The following is a 27,675-nucleotide window of genomic DNA, read 5'->3' as shown; positions in this document are numbered from 1 at the left end:
ATTTGCATGTGAACCAGAAACATGGCGTGTTCAATTCACTGTAGGCCTACAAGGGCCCAACGGTTTAATGTGCCACCGTAAGGAGAATCCATTTATGGTAAAACATAGTTCAAGCATCACAACCGGGACTTGAACCCACACTCTACTGATCAGAAACACCAGGGGTCGAGTCCAGTGATCCGCTCGGCCATAGCATGCCATAAATAAACATATACATGATTACAATATACAAATTTAGTATTCTGGACCAGCCAGATATTAGAAATTAACCCAATAGTTAACGGTATAAAAAAGTATTTGTAGCAAATCTTGAACAATAAAATACAGGAACTAAGATTAAGTGAACAATGCCACCACCTGCATACACTGTTAGAAAAACAGGCCTGTTACTGTAACAAGTCGGAAATGCTCAGCACTTATTACCGTAAATTTCAAATACTGAGATACATGCCAATGTATTTTAGCAATGAGCACTTCTGAACAAAGCCACTTACAAACAAGACAAGTGTGCTGACAAACACAAATGCCCCGCTAAGAGTAATCTCAATCTTGAGTTGTTGCTTGGACATTTTGTTTTGTTTTAGCCATGATGAACTTTACATTTTAACCTAGAGGGTCTAAAAACAATAGGATTGTGTTGGGGACCCAAGACCAATCCACAGTGCCAAGTCCTTCTTGAGTTATTGCTCTTGAATTAACTTAAAGACACTGGATACCTTTGGCAATTTGATGCTTGATTTCATCACGACCTCAAAAATCTAAATCTGAGGTCTCAAAATCAAATTCAATAATGGAAAATTACATGTTACTTTGGAGGGAGCCATTTCTCACAATGTTTTTATACTATCAATAGCTCTCCAGTGATCATTACCAAGTAAGTTTTATGCTAATAATTATTTTGAGTGATTACCAATAGTGTCTAGTGCCTTTAAAGGAAGTGGACAATATTGGTAACTACTCAAAATAATTAATCGCATAAAACCCTACTTGGTGACGAGTAATGGGGAGCTGTTGATAGTATAAAACATTGTGAGAAATGGCTCCCTCTGATGTAACGTAGTTTGCGAGAAAGAAGTAATTTTCCACGAATTCGATTTTGAGACCTCAGTTTTAGAATTTGAGGTCTCAAAATCAAGCATCTGAAAGCACAATTTCGTGTGACTTGAAGGGTGCTTTTTTCTTTTATTATTATCTCGCAACTTCGACGACCGATTGAGCTCAAATTTTCACAGCAGTGTTATTTTATGCATATGTTGAGATACACCAACTATGAACAGTAGTCTTTGACAATTACTAATAGTGTCCACTGTCTTTAATATTCGACTGAGGGGGTCCATAAACAATAAGCTTCTGGGGGATCCCATGACTAATCCACAAACCAAGTTTGGAGTTGATATGCCAAGTCCTTCTCGAGTTATTGCTCGAACAACATTTCAATTGTTTTAGCCATAATAACCTTTACATTTATCGCTCGAACAACATTTCAATTGTTTTAGCCATAATAACCTTTACATTTATCGTAGACGGTCTGAAAACAATAGGCTTGTGGGGGATCCCAAGAACAATCCACAAACCAAGTTTTTTGGAGTTTAAGTCCTTCTTGAGTTATCACTCGGACAATGATTGCAAACACGCACACATTAGACGCCCCTTTGGCTTGCTTCGCCAGCGGGGCATAAAAAGAGAGACCACCTATATAGGGCTAGATGGCTCAGTTGGTAGAGTGCCAGCACATTCAATTCGGAGGTCGCAGGTTCAAATCCCACTCTAGTCAATCAACCTAACATTAAAGGAACATTACAGAATTGGTTTTTGCTAACCAAACAGCTGCTGGTAGTGTAAGTACTTTATGTAATCCATCATAAACATAAAATGACAAACCTGTAGAAGTTTGAGATCGATCAGCCATCTGGGTCACGGGAGAATAGTGAAAAATAAATTACAAATTTTGCATTGCATCGATGCCAAAACAAAAAAATGAATAAAACGCTCACTGAGCGTTAAGCTCCAAAAGCGAATTTAGATTATTTATTTCTCATCAAATATGACTTTTCAGACAACAATATTTCAAGGGATGTTTTCTACTATCATCATCATTTAGACCGTGTAAGTTTTATGTAAACCTGTGATCTTCACGATTTTTGTTACTTACCAATTCTGTAACGTTCCTTTAATAATGGGTTGTTAAACAATATGGTGTATAAAAAAATGTATTCAAAATGTGTACATCAAATAAGTACTGTTTTATTTTACAGTAAATATTTAAATATAAAAGTTTAAAGAGGTATAAAACATAAAAATACATACATTATATTATTTCTTAAGCACAATTTGTTGATAAAAAAGGTCACATGACTTTGAGAAATGGACAGAACCCAAATTTCCTGACTATTTCTTGAAGTGAAAGACAGTATCTAAAAAAGGTAAGTGATTGAAACAGCTTTATGAAAAAGATTGTCAGAAATATGTTGAAGTTAATTCTGAATTGGCGGCTACAGCTACGGCTACGGCTAGATTTCCATGTCATCATGTGTTGAGGTATAGGACGTCCTTAGCAACACCCTTAGCAACAGCCGTAGCCATAGCTGTTGACGCCAATTCTGATACAGCCTCATACAGGGACTACTTCAACTGCACGGGTGTAGAATAATCGCCAGGACGATTCCAATAGTCTACAGCTCTTACACGATACCATCCTTTGGTGCTAATGCTCGCTAGAGCACCTGTAAAAAAGTAAAAAAGAAATTTTTGTAAAAAGTCATTAATCTGAAATATTTTTGTTATAGTAGAAAGTAGAAGAAAATAAAGAAACAAATTAACAAACTTATCCAAGGATAGCAAAAATTCAATAGCTTTCCTTTTACAGAAAAAAATATAATTTGTTTTAACCCTTACACCGATGTGTATTCAGCACTGTATACTGTATTCTTGAGTTCTGTGAAAAAAATACACAGGCAAAACATTTGGGTGGGATGCGAACCCATGACCTTTGTTTGCTAAAGCAGATGTCTTACCACTAGACCACTGACCTAGCCCAGTGGCTAGAGGCAATTTAAATTCTGTGTGTTAGCAATGGGTACCTCAACGGTGTGAAAAACAAATAAAGAAATACTCAGAGAGTTAAAGAATGGATGGTTAAAGATACTAGACACATACTGCGTAATTGTCAAAGACCAGTCTTCTCACTCGGTGTATCTCAACATATACATAAAATAACAAACCTGTGATAATTTTAGCTCAATCGGTCGTCGAAGTTGCGACATAGTAATGAAAGAAAAAACACCCTTATCACACGAAGTTGTTTGTTTTCAGATGCTTGATTTCGAGACCTCAAATTCTAAGTCTGAGGTCTCGAAATCAAATTCGTGGAAAATTACTTCTTGCTCGTAAACTACGCTACTTCAGATGGAGCCATTTCTCAACTTTTCCCTTTTACTCGTAGTCGTTACCAAGTAAGGTTTTATGCTAATAATTATTTTGAGTAATTACCAATAGTGTCCACTGCCTTTAAACAAAGATATACACAAACTTGCGGGAACAACCATGTGTAAAGCTCTTTCGGCAGGAGTGAAGGCTCTGTAAAGAGCCGGTGTGGTCCCGATCTTTTGAAAAGTATACTCTGCTCATCTTCAGGATGGCTCTTTTCAGAGCCAACACTTTTCCCAAAAGAGATTCACAAATGGAGCAAGTTCGATCAACGACCATAGTTAACCATAGTTCGACCAACTCTGATTGAACCTGCGCTAGTCAACGATAGTTGGACCAGTCTAGTTGACTATTCGCGACCATCCACTCGAGGCTGGGTGAGGTTGGTTGCATCGTTGGTTACCAATAGCAATTTGTCATGTCACAGTGTGCTGCAGGCAGAGAGGACCAGTTGTTCTTAAAATAGCTGAAAAGAAGTGAGTATGGACTTTTTATGTGTTCACGGCATAGAGCTATGGTTCGCGGTCATCTTTTTCACATACGGTCGCTAGAAAACAACTAGAGTCAGTCGCACTTTTACTTCAGCGCGCATGCGCTTCGTACGTTACAAACTAACCACTAGTCGACAATTGTACCCTGATCGAACTTGCTCATGGTTGTGCCTACAAGTTTACTCAGAACAAATACTTCAAGAACTACATTCAAAATCATTAGAATCTTCAAAATCATACCATCATTTAAAGGGACACATTGCCTTGATTGGATTAGTTGGTCTATGAAAAGCGTTTTTTACAAAATGCATATTGTAAGAAAGATTTGTTGAAAAAGTTGTTAAAAGTAGAATACAATGAGCCACACAAACACGCCTCAAAACTGTGTGGTATTCCTTTTAAACGGTGATCTAACTTGGCACGGCAGTTTGAAGAGTAATGTTTTTGTTTTCTCAATAAAGCGCGGACCACACAATTTTGAGGCATACTTTGTGAATCATTGTATTCTATATTTAAAACATCTTTCGAACCAATTGCATTTGATAAAAAAACGGTTACAAGCGCTTTTCATATACCAACTCGCCTGATCCAAGGCAACGTGTCCATTTAATTAAAACAAAAACCCAAAATTAATTAAATACTTGCCAGTACTCACCATGACTGACTGCATCAGCTGAGAAGAGAAAGGTAGTGAATATCAAATCAACGTCATTCACTCGTAAATACTGCCCTCTTTGCTGAGTGGAGTATTCCACCTCGTATGTCAAGAGACAATGTGATGAGACGTCTTCCCATCTCACAAGAACGTCATACTCTGTGACATTGTGAAGGTACAGATTGTTTACCTGTAAATGTTGGACAAGAAAGAATCTTAGAACTGGTCTTTGTGATAACAAAATTCAAATCTCTTCTCTTGTGATGTTAGGCTATGTCTCATAAATAAATAATAAATAAAAACACGAAATCTGCGATATCTAAAGGCACTGGACAGCATAAAAACTTACTTGGTAACGAGTAATGGAGAGCTGTTGATAGTAAAAAATGTGAGAAAAGGCTCCCTCTGAAGTAATGTAGTTTTTGAGAAAGAAGTAATTTCTCAGTAAAATATTTGAATTGATTTCAAGACCTCAGCTGAGGTCTCGAAATGAAGCATCTGAAAGCACACCACTTTGTGCGACAAGGGCGTTTTTTCTTCCATTATTTTCTCGCAACTTCGACAACCAATTGAGTTCAAATGTTCACAGGTTTATTATTTTGAGTTTATGTTGAGATACACCAAGTGAGAAGACTGGTCTTTGACAATTACTTAAGGTGTCCAGTATCTTTAAACAGGAGCTATCAATCAGCTATTTTTTAAAATAGTTTGAGATTTTATTTGTGAGACAATATTTTACCTTTTCTAGAGCTGCTACAGGTTTAGCACAAGCATGAATAAGCATCACCCCAGGTTTGCTCAAGTTAAAGTCAAACGTCATCCCAGGACCAGTGAAACTAGTCGGCCCTGTGATTCGGACAGGCTCCTTAAGAAAAAAAGAGATAGTATAGAATAATAATAATAATATAAAGACAGCAAAAAAAGTAACGCAGCTGTTATAAAAGCACCTATAATTTTCAAATTGTTAATACTCGTATTCTAAAAATGAAAATACCAGGAGACGAAAAATTTAATTACGGTGATTTTGACACCTTGTTTGTACTCGACCGACTGTAACAAACAAGGTGTCAAAATCGCCGTAATTAAATTTTCCATCTCCTGGTATTTTCATTTTTTGGATTACATGTAACAATTTTAATATTATAGGTGCTTTTACAACAGCCGCATCACTTTTTTTGCTGTCTTTATTTGATTTATATAGCGCCTAATTAATATAAAATTAACTCTACATAAAATATTAAATTACTTGCAATAGACCTCATGCATTGACGTCATCCAGCCGCCATCTTAATGGGAAAAACGGTGACAAAACAATCGAGACGCATAGATTTGTACTCACGGCGCACAGTATTGGCCAATGAACAACCTCCTTTTGACCTCTAGGTGAGGGCGCCCTACTGAAATGACGTCATGTACGTAAGGTCTATTGATTGAATGATCTTATTCTAAGATTAACACAAAAACTAGGTAAAAATGCTGTACAGACACGAGGAGGTGGATTTTCAGGCCACTTATGTATGATTCAAAGGAGGTGATAGACTCTTGTGATGGGGGAAACTGTTCCAGAGAGTAGAGGGCAGAAGGTATTAATACAAATAAGTTTAGAATTTCTCATCAAAGCCTTTAGCCAAAACGGTGTTATGGTGTCTTTTGGACACCCTGTTTTAATTTTGGACACCCTGTTTCATCTCTCGTTTTCATGTAAATGTATTTTAAGTGAACAATTTGGACACCCCAGTGTTTAAAGACACTGGACACTATTGGTAATTGTCAAAGGCCAGTCTTCTCACTTGGTATATCTCAACATGCACAAATTAACTAACCTGTGAAAAATTGAGCTCAATTGGTCGTCGAAGTTGCGAGATAAATAATGGAAGTTGTGTGCTTTAGATGCTTGATTTCAAGACCTCAAATTCTAATCCTGAGGTCTCGAAATCAAATTCGTGGAAAATGTTTTTTTTCTCGAAAACTACGTCACTTCAGAAGGAGCCGTTTCTCGCAATGTTTTATACCATCAACCTCCCCATTACTCGTTATACCAAGTAAGGTTTGATGCAAATAATTAATTTGAGTAATTACCAACAGTGTCCACTGCCTTTAAAATTCCAGCTAATTTGGACACCATTATACCAAATCCTGGCTTAAACCTTGTGTCTCATCCCTCCTCCTTGTCAGTTCTATTTTCTGTGAACAATTATAAATCATTTTTATAGTTACCTGATTTTTCCTCATTTCTACAAATTGTTTTCTGGTCGGAAAAACTGGTTTGTTGTAGTCTTTCCACAAATGATATGGATTACCCAGAGTGTTGTTCAAAAGATACACAACGTACAACATGTCTGAAAGAAAAATACAGAAATGCATCTCACTACCACAATAGTCTCTTCCCAAAGGTCTTTTAAAGCCATTTGACACTTTCGGTAAACAGTATTGTCCAAGGCCCACACTTCGTGTATCACAACTTTTATATAAAATAACAAACCTGTGAAAACTTAGGCTCAATCAGTCATCGGAGTCACGAGAAAATAACGGGAAAACCCACCCTTGTTTCTGCACGTTTCACCGTGTCATGACAAGTGTTTATAATATATCCGTAAATCTCGATATTGAGAATTGATATTGTTTTAATGTTTTCTCAAAAAGTAAAGCATTTCATGCAATAATATTTCAAGAGAAGTCTTTCACCATTACCTTCTGTAAACCCTGTAAGTTATTTGTAAATCTGTGAACTTTTATTTTTTCTTCTGTTCCGAAAGTGTCCAATGGCTTTAAAGTTCAACTCAAAACTAGTTTTATGTCACTTGCCTTTTCTTGCTCATTGTGATGCACTTTCAATGTCATTTTCCTATGTTTGTATTTTTAAGTTTTAGTGTTTGTGTATTGTGCTCTTGGAGATATGTGCGCATAAGTTTTGCAATTCTTTCTATTTTATTTCTAGGATTCTAGGATTTTAAACTGTTGGGTGTTGATTATATAAATATTTACAACATTACCCCAAAAGCCAGTGGTCGATTTCACAAAAGATAGTCCCAATAACCTAGGACTAGTCCTATGACTCTTTAGGAGTTATTCAAAACGACGAGTAATTTGTCCTAAATCAAGATAAAAACCAGTCCTAACTCTTTGTGAAATCCACCCCTGTACTTTTTAAGCAACGTTTAATTCTTCAATAGTCTTATTTATACATTTTGCGTTTCTATTGTTCGTGTGCAGCGCCTTGGACTCTTTTTTAGGCCAATTATGCCCTATATAAGATCTATTATTATTATATTATTATTATTATTATTATTATTATTATTATTTATTTGACCTCAACAAATACAAGTACATCAAAAAGCACAGCAAAAGTTAATCGATAAGCAACGAACCAATCAAAATAATAACAAATACAATAATTATTCAAGCAAAAAGCACACAATAAATATAAAACAAAACAAAAAACAGAACAGAACATGACAGGAGGGCAACTAGATGAGCAAAAAAAGGAATGAATTGAAGAGGAGCATGCAGGCATGGGGAGTAAATCAACTGAGGGAAACAACTGGACAGACCAACAAGGAACAACTTATGTGGGTCAGGAACAACAAAAGTAAACTTGATTACTGTTGCTCGGAAGCATGTTGTCCCAAAGATGATGTTGATATAAGATATATTATTATTATAGTAATGGCTGTATCTCATTTATACATACCTTGATTTTGCCGACTGTTAGGAACACCTTGAACGTTGATGGTCACATGATCACTTCCAGTCTCATTACTCGTGTCGTTGCTGTTGTATACGATCATGCTCATCTGCCAGCTGAAATTATCATAACAAAAGTTATTCCACCACCCACACTAAATCTTATTTGTAAAAATGCCTTGTCCAAAATCCCTTGGGAATAAATTATAACAACAATATTTTTTTCACCTGTCCCCTGAAGTATTTACTGGTGTGTGTGTTGACGCTAAAATACCCACGTCACTGTTGTTACCGCTGACCTCTCCTGCTGCAATGTTAAAGAAGTCAAAATGTTAATGTAGAATTTGAACATTTGGCTGGTGAAAATACAACCTTATCAATGTTCAAATTAATTTAACTTGAATTTAAGAAAAGTAATTTTTTTTTGCAATGCTCGGACCTACGGCTGTACATCACATCTGAGGCTGAAGCAACAATGGTCAAGTGTCTTGCTCATGGCCACAGTCGTCACGACCAGGACTTGAACCCACTGCTGCTGATCAAAAACACCAGAGTCCAGTGTGCTTGATCACGCGGCCTAGTCATTCCAACTACTTTTCTATAGACAGAACACCAGAAAACAGCGGGGCAAATCCCTTCTTTAAGTGTACTGAGTTCTTTTCGTGCATTACACAAACCTACAACTTTACGTCAGATTCAAAATAAAAGAAACGAATGAATGAATGAGCCAGTGTACCTGATAAAACATCAACTTGAGTGTCTCCAAGCAGCGCCAACAAACCCATCACACTGAGTACAGGTTTCTTGATTGTCTGAATGCTCGGTGGGTGAGTTAGATTCATCTGAAACCGAGCAACCAGAGTCCGCTGAGTGAAGAAGTTGGGGTTAAAATTAAGGAAGCCATTGTCGTTGCTTAACAACGCGTAGTTCACATTTGGATGCTGGCTGATGAGAAGATTTTGATGCTGGGCAATAATCTGGAGAAGAGAGATGGAGGACAGAAATTCATCATCAAGGAAAAGATACACCCGGAAATGTCCTTAAAGGCACCGGACAACTTCGGTAATTGTCAAAGACCAATATTCTCACTTGGTGTATCCCAACATATGCATACAATAACAAATCTGTGAAAATTGGTCTTCAAAGTTGCAGGAGATAGATGAAAGAAAAAACACCCTAGTTTCAGATTTACTGACAGTTAAACGTTTCTCAGATTCAAACTTTAGGGCATAAAAACTGATATCCTTTGACATAAACACATTACTTCAAAGTGAAATGTTTCTCAAATGCTTTTTACTAGCGAAAGCTGCTGTAGGCTTCTAATCAAAGGTTTTTAAATTCAAGAGTGATTATCAAATGTATACATACCCTTAAAGAAACAGCATTAGAAAGACAATTTTTTTTGTACTTTTTATTTGTTCATAGAATGAAAGAAAGAAAGAAAGAGTTACCTTGACAACCACAGCTGCGTAAGTAGCATCAGCTCTCCACTCCTCTGGACGACTCCATCCTACTAAAGGATCTGCCTCGCTGGAAATGAGGAGAAGGAGAATAAAAGGATAAACTCTCAAGATGAACATGCTTTGTGTACACTTTATTTCTTGTTCATTTCTATCAAATTTTATTATCAATAAATGGTGAATATGGGCACGCACTTTCACACTGTCACCGCCTAGGTCTCTATTCCAGGGGGTTCTGGCTGCACATTTATTCAAGATTCATAAATACCTAAGACAGTTTATCCATTCTGATTGGTCGAGAGGGTATCACGTGGGGGTGTTTAAACGGATGACATATCACCAGTAAAAAGTGTTTAAACATGGGCGTGACACGCAAGCTGCACCTGTGCTTATAAAGACAGTTTATTCATTCCTATTGGTCGAGAGCAGCGGCTGGAACACCTGGCCCACATCACGCAATACGCGCTACGTGCAAGCCAATCTCCCTGTAAGGAGTTTTCACCAGAAGGCCTTACCATTTCATACCTGGAGGGGTGTTTTGTTGAAAGAAATCATTGAACAATTACAATTTTTGTGATTTTTTGGACCAAAAAGTTTTGATGTTTTTTGACCGAAAAGGTATTTATGAATAGAATAAAAATGTGCTTATTGAATAGAAATAAAATGAGCTTGGCCGGTATTAAACACTCTGTTTAAAACCGGTTGCAGTCTGGATCCTGATAATTACCCTCGCCTCAGACTCGGGTAATTATCGCATCCAGACTGTAACCGGTATTAAACAGAGTATTTAAAACCGGCCAAGCACATATTCATTCCCTTATTATTCCAGGATTTTATATGCTTAGCCCTACTCCAGAGCAGGGGTGGCTATATTCCCCAAGAATTTCCAATGCAGGGACAATCAAGTTGTATTGTATTGTATTGTATGCCCATTTGCTGGACAAGGTTTAAATCGATCCAAGTGATCCCCCTTTGGGGTTAGAGTTTCGGAAATAGGCTAATGAGGTTCCTGATACTAACACTTACTCATTGAACACCGGAACGTTGGACAGTTTTGGGTACAGGTTCTGAATGTTCTTTATGGTTTCAATTTCCTGCTCCAAAATAAACATCGAATGACCTTCACCCTGTAAGAGAAGTTACCAATTAAAATATCAAATATTAATGGATAGGCCCTTAAATTTATTTAGTTCAGTTTATTTAATTTTTTAACCTTTATTGCACAAATTCGCAATTCTAGAGCAGTGTCTAACCAACTAGGTTAATATAATAGATGTTAAATTTGCATCTAGACTGTGGGATGATCATCAAAAAGGGCTCTAGTTTTCGAGTTTTGTGATCTACCCTCTGCAACTACCTGAATTTTTCCCCAGATGTTCTTATGGTAGTCCTGAATAACATGTGAAAGTCATCAAGGGCAAAACTTGCACAGTAATGAGTTATTTTAATTAGAAAATAATTATAGGAAAATAGCGCCCTCTATTGGTAAAAAATGAAGAACTGTGCACAAACTCTATGGGCAAATCACCAAGTGCACAAACGAATGGGGAAAATATACTGGCTTATTTATTTTGCTTTCATTAACAGGTTTTCAGCTCTTTTCTCCCAGATCTCAATTAATTAATTATTTAACACCCCTGGAAATATTATTCTGTACATCAATCATTTCCCCAATTAAGTCCCAGGTCAAAATTCTAGTTGAACCTAGTTAAACTGTGTTTAACTGGAACTAGTTGAAAACCAGTTGATAAACTAGTTCAATACAGTTAAAACCAGTTGGTTTAATATGGAAAATGGACAGACACCAACTGGTTTATAATTTAAACCTAGTTGAACACAGTTAAACCTAGTCAAAACCAGTTGGTTAATATGGAAAATGGACGAGTTTGGTCACTATCCAGTTGAACCAGTTGACCCCAGTTAACTGGGTTCAACTGCAATTTTGACCTGGGGTTATTTAAATTGTTTCTAAATGTCACCAACAAACTTTCTGGACCTCATTTTGGTCATTTACTAAGTCTTCAGAGCTTAGACAGGCCTTAATTAAATTTTAATCGAATGAATGAACTTGACAAAAAAAGGATATTGTTGACAAGAGACACACATTGAGATTTTTTTATTTCCTTCTCTTCATATCATAATGACACATTTCTGGTACAATACTCATTGTTATTATAAACATTGAAAGTTAATATTACCCTCATGATGAATTATGTTACTTTCTTGAAAAGGCACTTTCTAAATTCCCCAAAACAATTCAATTTAAAACAATTCAAATTCAAATTTAAGAGCTGAACACTCATCGTTTGTTCTCCCAATTGTGTCCACTAGTCATCATTGGTTTGGAACACAAAAAGCTAACCAAGAAATTATGCCCATTGGATCTTCTTTGCAATTTACAAATTGATGATCATGTATTTAGTGTCTCAAAACACAGAGTTTTTTTAATTTAGGGGCTTGCCACACCATGGCATACCACCTGCTTGTATGTTAACGTTTGCGAACGTTTGCGAAATATCAACATTCCGTTGGTGTACGCTGATATAGGTTAGGGGTAATATGTCGCTAATGTTATTAGAGCACGCTGTGATACGCTATTAAAATTTGGAGCACGTAGAGCCCGCAACAAAATATTGAGCATGTTCAAAATTTCTTGTTGCCCGTGGTACGTTAGCGAACGTCAGAGGTACGTTACTTGTTGGCTGGTATAGGGCTCTGTGATGTACTTTGGCTGACGAAATAAATACCTTTATGTGCCGTATAACCTATGCCTGGCGTATCCCCAACAAGTCTCGACGTATTCTGACGTATCCACCTGTGTAACATACATAACTTCATTTTAAGTTAGTGATACGCTATCAATTCATTAGTCATACGCTTTGTATACGTTCAGTACGCTATGGATGTGATTCTGGGAAGTTGGGCACTCTTGGACTTTTAAAATGCTCGAACTAGTTTCTGTAGGCCTATACGCCGGCATACGTTAAGGCAATACGCCATGGTGTGACAGGGCCTTTAACAATTTCAAAGATTTAAAGATTTTACAAAATTGAATTAAAATAATATAGTTTTTCTACTTTTCTATTGAAAATGATGATTCAGACAACATTTTGTTTAAATTAGTTATCATCAGAATAAACATTCCCATCCGAGTCCTTTGAAGTGTACTGGATAATTTCCACTCCACAATGCCCCTTATTTTTGACAGCGCGAGGGCGCTATAAATAGTATTTTTATCACTACCGGGGGTACACGCGATTCGCCCTGCACAAATTAATAGGCGTTCTGTCACTTTTGTTGCGCCGTAGTTTCAATTTGCTTTAGAGGTGGATTATAACGGCTCCTTTAAAAGTCTTATTGTCTGTGATGGATTAGATGTCTGTGGTGGTAATGTGTTCCAATCTTTAAAAACTGTTTTGGGTATGAATGAATATACCCCCGGAAGTGATTGAGAGCGCCCTCACACGGTCAAAAATATGGCCCATTGGCACAAAAGCATAAGTCTGTGCAGGGGAAATTGATTCGTTGACAGGAAAATCTTCTGTGTGATATTTTCCTTTCCTTTACATACTTTCTTCTTCAATCTGCATGATACACTGTACGGGGAGCACGTTCAGCTGAGGCGTTTCAGAATCACCAGTGTCAGAGCGTAGCAACCTTTTGATCGTGGTTCACCTTCAGTTGTCTCGTTGCTAATGGCATCACTATTCTCGCGTTCTGCAAGCGAATTAGAAAAGCATACTCGATGACTGAACAGACAGTACACAAAATAAAAACAATTTGTAGGAAAAGCAAACATGTACAGTTTTGGTGAAGGTACAATATTACAATAACAACATAGAAAAGCAATCAGATCAACTCATTGTTCCCTAATTGCAGATACACATCCAATCCAAAGTTTATATAGGCAGTACGAATTTCTCAATCCAAGTGGCATGACCTCATACCCTAGTCAACTTGTGCCCAATTATTAAAGGTCAATCCAAACAAAACGTACGATAAAGAGCACTGGAAAGCTTTTGATATAAAGAGGAAATTTTTTACCCAATACTTTGAACTTTTCATTATCTTGTAGCAAATTCTTGCAAAAATTTACACAGATTTTTTATTTAATTTGAGGGCTGTTATTTAACACATAAAGTGCAAATACACCTAATAATGGGGATACTGGTCCTGTTCACAAATACCAACAGTTTACCATATATTATTCATTTGATTTCTTTTCTCTTTTTCCTTAAAACAAAAGAAAAGAAGGTTACGCACAGTATTTCTTCTGGTGGACGAGAGTAATGAACAAGTTATTTTTTTTTTTACCTGCCTTTCTTTGTTTCTCCTACTACCTGCACGCTTCATTGTCAGCGAATTTGCATAAGTGTTGATAGCACTAACCCAGAGCGGACATGTCTTACTGAAAAGAAAAGAAATACAAATAAATGAGGCCCTAGTTTACTCATCTTATTTGAAAACAAAATTAGGCTTGTTCCCCTTAGTTTAAATACAAAATTTAAATTTAAATACCACATCTCAAAGAAAGCTGGTTGGCGGGTTGTTTGCCTCTAGAATTTTAAGAATAAAGATGGGGATGTTATTTATTATTATTCAAGCATACTTCATCACGTGATTAGTATAGGGGTCTTGGGGTATGTACCCTTGCCCTTCCTCCACTTCAGTGTTTTAGTCTAGTAAAAGTAAGGGCCATTTTTTCCTGAATCGTGTAAATTTCTAATAGGCTTAGTGCATTAAATATTTAATGCTTATTGATTTTTCATACTGTAATCTGTATGTAATTACTAATTGTAACAGTACATGTATGTTTTTGTTTTTAAGTATTAAGTAAATAACTAAAACCGATGTGTGTCATCATCATGATTCATAAACAAAATGTGTATCCTCATCATGTGATCGTGACTCTGATTTCGTTTCATTTAATTGAGAGATCGGAGGAGCATTTCATTTTGTTTAACTTGACAAAATAAAAATAAAATAATGATTAACTGCTTTGCTTCGAATTGAAGCACAACTATTTCTGGAAAGAAATGTTGCCTAAATACCTTCAACTTCCACTAGTAGTTAGTACATCCACGGTACTCCAACCAGCAGCTGCCGGGAAGGTCTTTTGTCTTTGTAGGTCGCTGTCATGTCATCATCCATCATCCATGGCGTCCGTCAGCACATCACCGATGCTGATAGTTTTTCCTAACCACTGCTGGGCCAACGAACTCCTGCCAGCGATAACTATTTTCCCTAACTAGCTTGGATGTAATTTCTGTTGTGTTCGTGCAACTTTCTTCCCCTTCACACACACAGGACGAAGTTTCCTGAGAAGCATAGACGACATCTTTCTGAAACCCTTTACGAAACCACGGCTTCGGCTCCGAATGCTAGCTTGGCCCGCGGTTGTTTTGGCAATTGTGCGTGCTTTGCGTACGCGCTCAGTCAGGGCTTCAGACGAGATAAGGGAGCCTGAAGCTGAATCCAACGCAGACGCCGTCGTTTCAAAAAGGGCCACAAAACCACAGGACTCCGAAACAAGCTCTTTCATTGGTCCACACATCCACATGCATGTCATATGCGCTATGATTGGCCGAGCTTACAAGTCATCTATTTTTTTCTTGCACATTCAGCCATTTATTCTCGCCGTATTTTTGTGCTTCATTTCGCGAATAAATCCATACTGCGTAAGTTTTGTGCTTGACGATTTTTTTGGGGTGGTAAGTTGAATTTTCTTCAAATTTTGAGACCAAATGTAAGTAGTTGTGTAAGGTAGATCACTGAAAAACAGAATTTGGAGCATCATCCCACGGTCTAATCGGGAATTAAGAACATTAATTTCGTTTTTTTATCCACACACCGATGTGTGTTGGCACTGTATATACTCAGTAATTTCCCGAGTCCTGCGAAAAAAATCACAGGCATATTACTCAGGTGGGATTCGAACGCACGATAATGCAATAGACCCATTGCACTGCCAATATTTACATGTGATCACGTGACCTATAGTGGGTATAGAAAAACACAGCTACACAGTAAAGACATGGGAAGACTTGTACCGATGGACCATAATTGGCTGTATTTTCAATAAATAACATTTTAACCTAAAAACCCAGCCCTTCTGTTAAGTTGAATATTGTGACATTGATTTAAATCACATTTGCTGTTAAATGTTCCCAGTATTCTACTACAAAAGAGGTTTCTTTTGAGAGTATGGTTAAACTACGTAATTACTGAGGTTTGAGCGAGCTCAAGCGCTGTGGATTTTGCGATTTGCCTGGCGTGAGTCGGGCTGTAATGGGGGAGATCGCGAAGTTGTCCGACTCATAGCTGACAGCAACCCCTTCTAATCAAATAATTTTAAGGATGACAATAAAGGGATTTGCAGCTTCTTAATGAGGTTTTTATTGAAAATATTTGCAGCAAATAATTACAAAGAGGGCAATGTAAAACCACACTTTCCGTGCACAAACACATGTCATCGTGTGAACATTCTCGTGGAATTTCCTATTTTAAGTGGAACTGTATTTACCCATTACATTTATTGACCAGCCACCGGTAAGGTCTCATGTTACAAACAACGGAATATTCTTCAGTGATTTCGAGAATTTAGTATTTTTTGTGCCAAAAATTGCAACAGAAATCATGTCTTTTTAACGCACATTTATATGCAGTATGCCGTGTTTGTTTAGCATCTAATACCCACTATAGGTCACGTGATGCACAGAGCGCAATCGGTCTATTCTAGAGCAGTGTCTCTTCCAATCCCACCAGAGTAATATGCCTGTGATATTTTTTCACAGGACGCCGGAAAATATTGAGTATACAGTGCTTAAACACATTGGTGTATGGGTAAAAACTTAATATCAGGCCTGTATGCTTCGTTTTTGAAAGGGGAAGGGCACCAAGGCATTTTCTCTTTGGCAAAGGGCACCCTATGAGGAAACTGAAAATTTCTACTGGAGCATTTCAAGGGCACCACGGCATGGCAAGGGGCAACGGAGGCAATCGCCTCCAATGCTTCCGTGAAGTATTAGGCCCGTTATATTCAACTAGATTAAGTTTCATACCTTGTGATGAAATGAAATAAAATCAATGCGAACACCAGTTTCCCCGGTGAAGAAGTTGGTTCCATTCTCACAATGTTGCAGCAGCGCCCAGCATACCAAGGAAAACTTCCTGGATCTACAGGCAGCCCCAGGACCACCGAACCGAAGCTTGGGACTAGCTGCCTTAAGACCTTCTGAACACGCATCGTAGTAGTTGAGAAATCCTTTAAAAATAGATACATGCTGTAGTTTTTAGGTCTAATTTTTTCATTGCACTGAATGTGTATAAAGTTTGTATTACATATATTGTTTGTGTTGAAGATAACTATTTTTGTAATAATGCGAGTTCAACATTTCAAATTCCTGCGATTGTTTTTAATCATTGGCTAATAAAACATTCTATTTTATTCTATTCTATGGACAGTTTTCGGATAAAGATATATAATTTTTTCGAGGGTCATTTATATCAAAAGATAACCCTACCTTTAACTCAGAATTAATAATAATAATATTTGTTTTTTATAAAGCGCTTTATACACCATGTGGGGTGTCGTGGCCAAGCGGATAAGAGCACCGAACTCAAGCTCTGCTGCTTCTGTTCAGCAGAGTGTGGGTTTGAATCCCAGTCGTGACACTTGTGTCCTTGAGCAAGACACTTAACTATAATTGCTTCTCTCCACCCAGGGGTAAATGGGTACCTGTGAGGGCAGAGATGGTTCTTGTGATTGATTTAGCCGAGTAGCGCATAACTAATGTTGCACAGGCTACATACTCCCCACCAGGGAGCTGAGATGGTTTAAGGAGTGATTTGAGGCCCAGTTACCAGGGGTAATAATGTGAAGCGCTTTGGGACGCCCTTCGGGTGTGAAAAGCGCTATATAAAAACGGGTTATTATTATTATTATTATGTCTCAAAGCGCTTCCAACATTATTACCCTGATCACTGGGCCATTTCATTCCTTAAACCATCTCAGCTCCCTGGGAAGTATACAGCCTGTGCCGCCAAATATGTAGCGCACTAAGCTAAACCAACCACAAGAACCATCTCTACCCTCACCATTTACCCCTGGGTGGCTGAAGCAATTATAGTTAAGTGTCTTGCTCAGGGACACAAGTGTCACGACCGGGATTCGAACCCACACTCTGCTAAACAGAAACACCAGAGCTTGAGTTCGGTGCTCTTATCTGCTCGGCCACGACATGCCAGAATTGTGATTAATGTTTCAAAATAAATAAAACGTTTTCTAAAGAGTAATTTCTTTACCTTGAAGAGTGATGTTTAGATTATCAAAGTCCTTGTGGTCCGGCTCGTTCCATGTTTCAAAGTTCCACTCAGATACATAATCCAAACCATATTTCACTAAAAAAAAAAACATTTATAATTTGTATTATTTTGGGTTACCCTTACACTGATGTGTGCAAGCACTGTCTTGGTACTTTCCTAGTGTTCTGTGAAAAAAATCAAAGGCACGTTACTCGGGTTGTATTCGGACCCTTTGCCCTTGCTAATCTGGAGCAGTTTCTTACCAACTAGACCACCGAGATTGCCCGGTAGCTAGAGGTAGTTCCAATCCTATATTTTAGCAGCACATTACAGCGAGTCTGAAATTGTCACTTTTTTGCACGGCGCATTTTTGTGAGAGATGGAAAAGACAAGGAAAAAAACAAGTCACATTGTTCTTGCATTGACGTGATGATGTGGGCCCTATTTCATAGAGCTGCTTAAGCACAAAAAGTAACTAAGCAAAAAATAAGTATGTTAATAAGAATAAGGTTTTAACATTAACAAGACAAAATATAATTTCACATGACTGGTATCCCACTCATTTTTGCACTGTTTGGGAACACTTGGTGTATCACATTATATGCATAAAATAACAAATCTGTGAACATTTTTACTCAATTTGTTATCAAAGTTGCAAGAAAATAATGAAGGAAAAAACACCCTTGTTTCACAAATTTGTGTGCTTTCAGATGCCTTTTAATATTTGAGTGATAAATTAACTCTTTCTCAAAAACTATGTTACTTCAGAGGGAGCCGTTTCTCACAATACTGTATACAACCAACAGCTCTCCATTGCTTGTTATCAAGTAAGTTTTTAGGCTAACAATTGAGTAATTATAGTAGTGTCCAGTGCCTTAAAGCAGCTCTATGAAATTGGGCAAAGGAACCAGTTTCATAGAGCTGCTTAAAACCGAAAATTTTGCTAGCAGAAATGAAGCAGGATACCAGTCACAAACTGTACATGAAACACAGTAGTTTGGCTGGTAACCTTATTCTGGTGAGCATAATTTTGTTGTACTTAGCTACTTGTTGTGCTTAAAGGCAGTGGACACTATTGGTAATTACTCAAAATAATTATCATCATAGAACCTTTCTTGATTACAAGTAAAGGGGAGAGGGTGATTGTATGATTGAAACGGCTCCCTCAGAAGTGACGTAGTTTTCAAGAAAGAAGTAATTTTCCATGAATTTGATTTCGAGACCTCAAGTTTAGAATTTTAGGTCTCGAAATCAAGCATCAGAAAGCACACAACTTCATGTGACAAGGGTTCTTTTTTCTTTCACCATTATCTCGCAAATTCGACGACCGATTGAGCTCAAATTTTCACAGGTTTGTTATTTTATGCATATGTTGAGATACACCAAGTGAGAAGACTGGTCTTTGACAATTACCAATAGTGTCCATTGTCTTTAAGCAGCTCTACGAAATTGGGTTCTGGTCTATTGGAATAAGACAAGCTTACTGTACCTATGTATCTTTTAGCCAATGCAGTAATCATATCTCTCCATGCATACACCTGTTTCACTTCCTCAAAGTCAGTGAACCAATCAGACGGGTTCCCCATTATTTCAAATCCTGGGCGGAGTCCATTTCTCCAGATTCTGTCAATCATCTGGTCCAAGAGGTCAAAGTTGAATGTGACAGCTCCAGATTTGTTCTCACTGCTAAAAGAACAGGGACAATCTTAGTTGAATTTTGAACATTAAACTCTCTTTGAAGAGGAATAATTATTTATAAAATAATCATAACCATATGTGTTTCAGTATATGAGGAAAGAAGCAGTTGGCAGTGGACACTACAGTAATTACTCAAAATAATTATTAGCATATAACCTTAATTGGTAACAAGTAATGGGGAGCTGCTGATAGTATAAAACATTGTGAGAAACGGCTCCCTCTGAAGTGACGTAGTTTTCTAGAAAGAAGTAATTTTCCAAGAATTTTCCAAGACCTCAGATTTAGAACTTGAGGTCTTGAAATCAATTAGCATCTGAAAGCACACAACTTCGTGTGACAAGGGTGTTTTTTCTTTCATTATTATCTCGCAACTTTGATGACCAATTGAGCTCAAATTTTCACAGGTTTGTTATTTTATGCATATTATGTTGAGATACACCAAGTGAGAAGACTGGTCTTTTACAATAATATTAATTGTGTGCCGTGTCATTAAAGGCAGTGGACACTATTGGTAATTACTCAAAATAATTGTTGGCATAAAACCTTTCTTGGTGACAAGTACTGGGGAGAGGTTGATGGTATAAAACATAATGAGAAACAGCTCCCTCTGAAGTGCCATAGTTTTTGAGAAAGAAGTAATTCTCCACGAATTTGATTTCGAGACCTCAGGTTTAGAACTTGAGGTCCCGAAATCAACCATCTAAATGCACACAACTTCGTTTGACAAGGGTATTTTTTTCTTTCATTATTATCTCGCAAGTTCGATGAACGATTGAGCTCAAATTTTCACAGGTTTGTTATTTTATGCATATGATGAGATACACCAACTGTGGAGGCTAGTCTTTGACAATAACCAATAGTGTCCGCTGTCTTTAAGACAACTTCTACCTTTAGTTTTTGGAATGTACTGCTTTAATCCTGATACAAATGTAGATATACAATAAAAAGTGAAAATTTGATTTCAGACTTAATTATGACTTAATTAGGTATATACTTCAGAGGAGGTTTCTGCACAGTATAGGAAGATGATGATACCTGAGTTTGACAAGGTCTAGCAGCCAATGTACCCGCACTTGCTGAATTCCTTGGTTGGGCACAGATCCAATGAAGATCAAATTCTGATGCTCGGATTCATTCAGGAAGTATGAGGACGCTTTCTGGTGTGGAAGGGGCGGGCTGAAAGTAACAAGAAAAAGCTTCAACTAAAGCAACAAAAGTATAAATTTAGACAATACAAAAATATCGATTAACTGTTGCAAACTACCAAATAAGGCCAAATAAATCAAAACAAACTTGTCCTTCTCCCTAAGGAGTAAAAAACATTTTTACAAAAAAGAAGGAAATATTTTAAATATCAGCAATTTTTTTCTTTTTTGTTAAACAGCCCAGCGGTTAGTCTTAAAAAATGTGTTGAGCAGCCATTAAAAAAAAAAACGGGGAACAAAAAAAGCGGCCTCTAAAAAGGAAGCAGGCGAGGACACTAAACATGTTTTTATTTCTATTTGGCCTAACCAAAAGAAGCTGTAGTGTAAATGCAATAAATAGTTATATAGGATTTGAGGCATTGCACGGTGAGGTATAAATATATTGGTTTGCGGCAACACCATGTGTGTATCTACTTGCAAGGTAGAGTTTGTTCTTAGAGAACTGTCTTGCATTTATTCTACTGCCCCGGCGGAGTAGATAATCGGTTTCGGGAGACTTCTCAGTTCTGAAAAGAACTGTCCTGCTTTTAACTATTACCAGGGCCGATGGTATAGAAAATAGACTTGGACTACTACTTTAGCTTATAGGATCGTAATTAACTGTACTGCCGCGGAGTCAGTTCTGCAGAAATATATAGTTAGTTGCCTGCATGATGTTTTGACCTTAGCAGACTCTTTCTTAAGGGTAAATGACAACAACAGACATAAACCTGTAGGCCTACTGGTGAACAGGAGCAGCCAAGTGGATAGAAATAAAAAGAGAGAGAGAGAGGGGCAGCAGGTGCGCAGAAAAAGCAAAGGGTGAACAATGTAGACAGAGACAAAGGGAGGAGGGAGGATTGGGGCTGGTTTAACAACAAGAGGTTAGAAACACAAAAGACAAAATCAAAGATGGGAAGAGGGAGGAAGAGGGAGGAAAAGTCATTAAGAACACTCAATCATCATTTCTTGAAAAGCTTTGATCCCCAACAGTAATAGCCCTCTAATTTTCATTGAGGGCACTGACAAATATTGTTGATAGAATGCTGAATGAAGGCACAGGCTGCTCGTTCTTTGGTTATGGGAGAAATGCGCACAGGTGCCATTTCAGCAAGCAAACAATGTAGACAGAAACATGCAGGCTGGTGGGTAGAGAGAAGGGGCTATTTAACCAGGGGAGGTTGTAAAGTAAACACAAAGGACAAAGGTGGTAATTGAGGGAGGAAAAGAGTCATTAAACTTGATCATCATTTCTTAAAAAGCTTTGACCCAGACATGCAGGGGGTGGGTAGAGAGAAGGGGCTGGTTTAACCACAAGAGGTTGGAAACACAAAGACAAAAACCAAAGGGAGGAAGAGGGAGGAAAAGTCATTAAAGAACACTCAATCATCATTTCTTGTAGCCCTCTAATTTTCATTGAGGGCACTGACCAAGTTTATAGAACGCTGAATGAAGGCACAGGTTGCTCTATGTTTTGTTATGCACATGGGTGCCATTTCTACCAGCAAATGTTTTTGATAGCAATTCTCATTTCACTGTCTGCACTGATGTATTCTCGCATCAAAAAATGCTTGCTAAAATGGCATCCTGCGCACATTTCAACATCTGTTTACTTTGACTCTCTATAGTCTTTTATCTTCCAGTATGCACTAATCCACCAATCAGATGCTCGAACTACTAGGGGGATAAAAACACATCTTCCTGTTTTATTTCCTACTTCCTCTGTTTTTATTACATAGTGCGTATTGTGAATGTCAATGCGTTACGCTCCATATACAGACAGTGCAAAAATTACATTCTTAACTTTGTGCGTTTCGTCACAAAATAACGCTCTGAAATTTGAAACTTTGCGCGTTGATGTACGTGAAACTGGAAAATAAATTCATTATAACACGCGCGCTCGTGGAATACGAACAAATATAGCCCGTCTGCGTCCCATATCCAACTCGGCCGAATGACGCAGAAGTGCTATATTCCGTATTCCACTCGCGCTTGTGTGATAACTTATATTGGCAGCAATCTCAAGTGAAACAATTGCCGACAATCATCAATAAGATAAACATACCAGAAACCTGTGCTTGCCCAGAAATTCTTCAAGTCGGCCACTTTACTGTCGGACTTCACAACAAACTCATATTTAAGACTCAACGATGGAGCTAGCATCATCAACAAGAATGAGAGAAGAGATGTACAGAATGCCTTCATGATGTTCAGATGTGGCCGTGATTTCTTCTGAAAATGAGAGAAAAAAGAAAAAAAATTATTGAAGATCATTTCGGGGATTTTTAGAATAAAATAAATAATAACAATATTTATAGAGCGCTAAGGGCTTGTGGAGTGGGTCACTTGGGGGCTGGCCCCAGGTGCATGACGTCACTACGAGAGCGGTAGTGATCGTTCGTTTAGCTCTTGTCAGGGGCTCACTCGAGTGAGCACTGCATGTAGACTCAGGGAAGCTAAACAAACGCACCCATTGTTATGCAATGCCTCAAAAAGTGTAAAAATCATATTAAAAAAACTATAAATTCTATACCTATAATTTACTAAAAATTCTAGAAAAATTCTATAAAAAACTATAATTTCTTTATTTTTACTAAATTCCCTTAAAATAAACAAATAACATAATTATTTTATTGTACAGCACGGCCACCACTACTTTGGCAAGAAGTTTCACAAAATGACAAAAAGTATATGCAAATAAACTTTACAAAACCTTCATTCAAAATGTCAAATAAGTTTATAAAACTCAGTATCATGCACCCCCACCGAAATAACACTTTCGCTCCGCCCCCAGTTCACAGAGTACCCGACTAATGTTAATGACTATGTCAAGTGTGGGATTAGGGTTCCAGACCAATATATTGCGGTGAAAATCGAGAACCCAAAAATAATAGAATTGGTCATTGTGAAAGTGCAGCACCCCGTTCTTTTGACACAATTGTTATGGAAAATGAGTTATGATCCAGTCCTCAGACATTTTATGGTTACCAGTAATCCCTCCTACAGGGCTGGGCAAGGCGTTCAGCAACAGGCGCAAGACATGGATCCAAGACTACCGGTCAAACTGCAGGAAAATGTAGCTGATTTGGGAGGCCTTGCGAAGCAGATTCTACGCGGATCGAAATCCAACGAGGTCAGCGGATATGGGTCAAGGGTCAAATAATACTGTTGATTTTTGTGTGTATTGGTGTCTGGTTGACCTTGAAGAAAAGCGAAGTTGGCTGGGCCATGGCGGATCCACCTTGTGTATTTTAATTGTGGGTGGTTTGTTCTTGCCATATGGTTTGTTGATAACGGGATTCTGAATAATTTGATTTGTTTTGTGCAATTCATAGCTATAGACCCAATGAGGAAGAAAATATAGTATTTCTTTCCTCTATTACTAGGTGACCCTCCTTTCTTTCGACGGTCACAGACTGCAGGGTTTTGAGACCACAACTCGTTAGTTGCGATAACGTAACCCTCCTCACGTGGCCATCAGGAGGAGAGTTTCGTTATCGCAAATAACAACTTGTGAGATGTGAGATCAAAAATAAGTGCAATTTTACCTAATGTTGACAGACTAGATTAGTCACCAGACTTCCCGGGTTGTAAATTCTTTTTATTTGGTGTCACTTGACGACCCTTAAATTGTATAATTTGTCCTTTTTTTTGCAGCATTTGATGCAAGCGGCACGCAATCTAGCCATGCAAGAATCTACTGTTGACAATTCGTCTCATGTAAGTATTAAAAACATTTTTTTTTTTTTTTAACATGTTACTCCAAGAAACTGTGTTAACATGACTAGAGGCTAAAGACAAAATAACTACCTAGTACAGTAACCTAGTAATAGTTCCTGTGTAAAACAGACATTTGTTAGTTGCGAAAACGTAGCCCTCCTCCCGACGTCGGGAGGAGGGCTACTTTATCGTAACTTATGTTTTGTACACTGAAAAACATCAAATTAAAAAAAATCTTTATTAAAAATATTTGTGTGTGTTGTCCTATACTTACCTTTTTAACCAATTTCAATTCACTGTCATTTTTCCCCTTCATTTTAGAATGTGAAAAAGATGAGTCTGATGGTGTCACAGCTGCAGTTCCAGTAAGTATATAAATCCAGTTTCAATAAAACCAAAACAAAATATTCTGTCACATTCTTACAAACAGCTCCAATAGAAAACTAACAACATGTATTTCTCTTTTCATTTTATAAACAGGGCAGAAGCCATTGAAAGAAGGTAAATATAATTGTTTTGCTGTCAAGTTTTCCATCATGTGAGATTTTCAAATTGCGGCCGGTATTGCCGAGCAGTTAAAAAGCACTAGACTCGAGCCCTGGTGTTTCTGATCAGCAGAGTGTGGGTTCAAAGCCCATTCGTCGAACTTGTGTCCATAGTTGCTTTGTCCTTCGGATGGGACATTAAGCCATAGGTCCTGTGAACTAGGATTGGTAGTGCAAGTAATAAAACACAGAACACTTATCATGGAAGAGTAGGTGCTTCTGGTTCACGAAACAAGCACCATTGTCTACAGATTTCCTCAGGCTTGTGAGCTAGTGATTAAGCTCACTTACGAGGCATCCTTGGTTTCATTACCAGAAGTATAATAATAAGTTCACATGTCTATGCCTGATGCCTGATATTGAATTTATTCCGTGTTTTGTCCTTGTAGCTTGGAGGTGATGGATACACTACAAGACCAACTCCAGACCCTTCAGAGGTGATGAAGCCAACCCCACCTCACTCTTGCATCCCTTAAGACCAACTTCAAAGCTGTCTTCAAAAAGGAAGTTTGTGGTTTAGAGCTTCAGTGTTTATTTGTCAGATGGAAGATGGATAACTGACCAACTGAGATTTCCATTGAAACAGAGGCACGTGTCATAATCTGGTCTTGATTTTCTAAACAAGGAGCTGAAAAATAATAATTTGGCCACAAACTCAATATCTTTGCAGACCTTGACATAACCATTGCACCCACAGCGATTGCCGTGGGGCCCTGTGCTTTTGCTGTGGTACCCTTTGCAAAGTTCTAACACAAATTTTCATTTTCCTCATAGAAGTTTACCTTGCCAGAGGGAAATTGTTATACTTTTAGGGGCCCATCTTGGTATCCACTCTTTCTTCCAAATTGGGTTTTATCTCTCTTGGCAGACAAACAAGTGACTTTATCCTGTCTTGATTTTACTCTTGCCAAGTTGCAAAATGTTAATAAGTTGCAAAATTTTTGTTTTGAGAAGTGGTTATCATAGTTTTTGAGATGATTAGAGAGGTACTAACCACTGAGCTCATGTCAGGCATGGCTGCCCAATTGTGTCTTTAAAAAAGCTGCAAGCCAGTTGCAAATTAGATATAAATGCTTTCTGGTACAATGACATGCTTGTATAGTCACAGGTGACTGCGTAAATATGTCACATGGACTAGGGTTTCGCATAGTTACATAAGATAGGACAAACGCGCATAATTTATCACGCAAAGTTGTAGGGACTTCCTATTGTTGTTCGACTATTCCCTTTTCTAATGAAAAACTAATGACTCCTCTTGTGGGGGACACAGTTTTACAAAGAAAAAAAAATTTTACTCAATTCTACTCAATATAAGCAAAATCTGCCCAGAACCATTTGACATAGCAACCTGTCTTTAAGAAAGTCAGAACCAGAAGTTATTCAAATCTAAGAAAGGAATTGTACCGAAATTATTCATATCTAATTTGCAATTGACATGAAATGAAACTATTATTTATTTGGTATCAGTGTGATTTCTGTAAAATAAATATATGCATTCCATTAAAATTACACACACAAATAAGTGATTGCAATTGTAGTCCTTTATTGCAAAATTGGTTAGTTCTGTCGTAAATTTAATGTATAAAAATTGATCTCCTTATAAGAAGAATGTTTACATATGAATTTGTCTTTTACAAAATGAAAACAAAAATGAACATTTATGGAAAATAATTGTTGGACAATTTACCGACAGAAAGTTGAAAAAACCTGAATCCTAATGTCTACACTAAATCAGTCCTACATCACTAATACAGGTGTCTAAGTTCCAACACATGATCGGCTAGCAAATGCTGTGATTACTACTTGTGGCATTTTCTTCAAGAAGATTATTATACATTTTTTATTTAAAGCACAAAGTGACACTTGACACCAGTTACAATTTAAAGTGCATGATGCGATAGTACAATAAAAGTACACCAAATATTAAAACGCAAGATACGACAGTCAAGTATTTTTCTATTTTATGTGTTTAACAGTCCGAGTTGTAAGGTCAATTGGACAAAACAGTTTTAAAGAAATAAACAAACAAACAAAATTCCTAAAAACAGATCCTCTTTCCTTTCAATTATCTCACTCCCCCCCCCCCCAAATGGAAAACATCCACACATATCAAAAGTCACAATATGAAATACTGACTTAATTAAAAACTAAACCGATGGCAATATTTTAACCACTTTACATCGGATGATGGCAAATTTTTCTGGATCTCCCTTCAATGGTTCAAAATGTGTCTTCACTGTCTTCTTACAGCACTCAACTAATTTTGTTGACGATTTTGTTCACTTTTTTCAAACTGTATTGGACAATCGTTGCAATTTTATAAAAGCTTTCATTAAAAGATTAAGGATTTGGCTGGTTGCAGATTTAATGCCATTTAAATGGAAATGATTAGTTTCAATGCAAACAAAATGTTTGTTTACAAATATTTCAATTTGTTGCTGGGTACCAGTCTCCCACTCCTATTCTCTTGATATAAAGCACAATGTCCTTTAAAAGCTCATGATTATG

At 37.4% G+C, this 27,675-nt stretch overlaps 2 protein-coding genes and 1 long non-coding RNA gene across 5 annotated transcripts; 1 reads left to right on the top strand and 2 right to left on the bottom strand.

The window, feature by feature from the left end:
* Positions 1-2,105: 2,105 nt before the first annotated feature.
* LOC117294528 (alpha-L-iduronidase-like) lies at positions 2,106-23,979 on the bottom strand. Of its 3 annotated transcripts, none has more exons than XM_033776981.1 (15): positions 23,891-23,979; positions 22,968-23,134; positions 20,754-20,894; positions 19,510-19,706; positions 18,021-18,116; positions 16,778-16,980; positions 10,743-10,843; positions 9,708-9,786; positions 8,993-9,233; positions 8,485-8,563; positions 8,264-8,373; positions 6,790-6,911; positions 5,312-5,437; positions 4,573-4,762; positions 2,106-2,723 (listed from the first exon to the last, which is right to left on the bottom strand). In XM_033776981.1, the coding sequence occupies exons 2-15, from the start codon at positions 23,105-23,107 to the stop codon at positions 2,623-2,625; spliced, it is 1,926 nt and encodes a 641-aa protein (XP_033632872.1). In that variant the 5' UTR covers positions 23,108-23,134; positions 23,891-23,979; the 3' UTR covers positions 2,106-2,622. The 3 variants fall into 3 exon arrangements, with proteins under 3 accessions (XP_033632872.1, XP_033632874.1, XP_033632873.1); XM_033776983.1 differs by having other exon boundaries at positions 8,485-8,560; XM_033776982.1 differs by having other exon boundaries at positions 19,510-19,703.
* Positions 13,129-15,053, bottom strand: LOC117294530. Its single transcript, XR_004519544.1, has 3 exons — positions 14,768-15,053; positions 14,031-14,124; positions 13,129-13,433 (listed from the first exon to the last, which is right to left on the bottom strand). It is a non-coding gene; the product is annotated as an uncharacterized LOC117294530 (long non-coding RNA).
* On the top strand, positions 23,765-27,571 carry LOC117294529 (BLOC-1-related complex subunit 7-like). Its single transcript, XM_033776984.1, has 5 exons — positions 23,765-24,035; positions 24,560-24,622; positions 24,944-24,987; positions 25,103-25,123; positions 25,557-27,571. The coding sequence occupies exons 1-5, from the start codon at positions 23,853-23,855 to the stop codon at positions 25,606-25,608; spliced, it is 363 nt and encodes a 120-aa protein (XP_033632875.1). The 5' UTR covers positions 23,765-23,852; the 3' UTR covers positions 25,609-27,571.
* Positions 27,572-27,675: the final 104 nt, after the last annotated feature.

The sequence above is a fragment of the Asterias rubens genome, chromosome 9 (assembly GCF_902459465.1).
Source record: "Asterias rubens chromosome 9, eAstRub1.3, whole genome shotgun sequence".
NCBI lineage: Eukaryota > Metazoa > Echinodermata > Asteroidea > Forcipulatida > Asteriidae > Asterias > Asterias rubens.
This window is presented reverse-complemented; position numbering and strand designations above follow the sequence as displayed.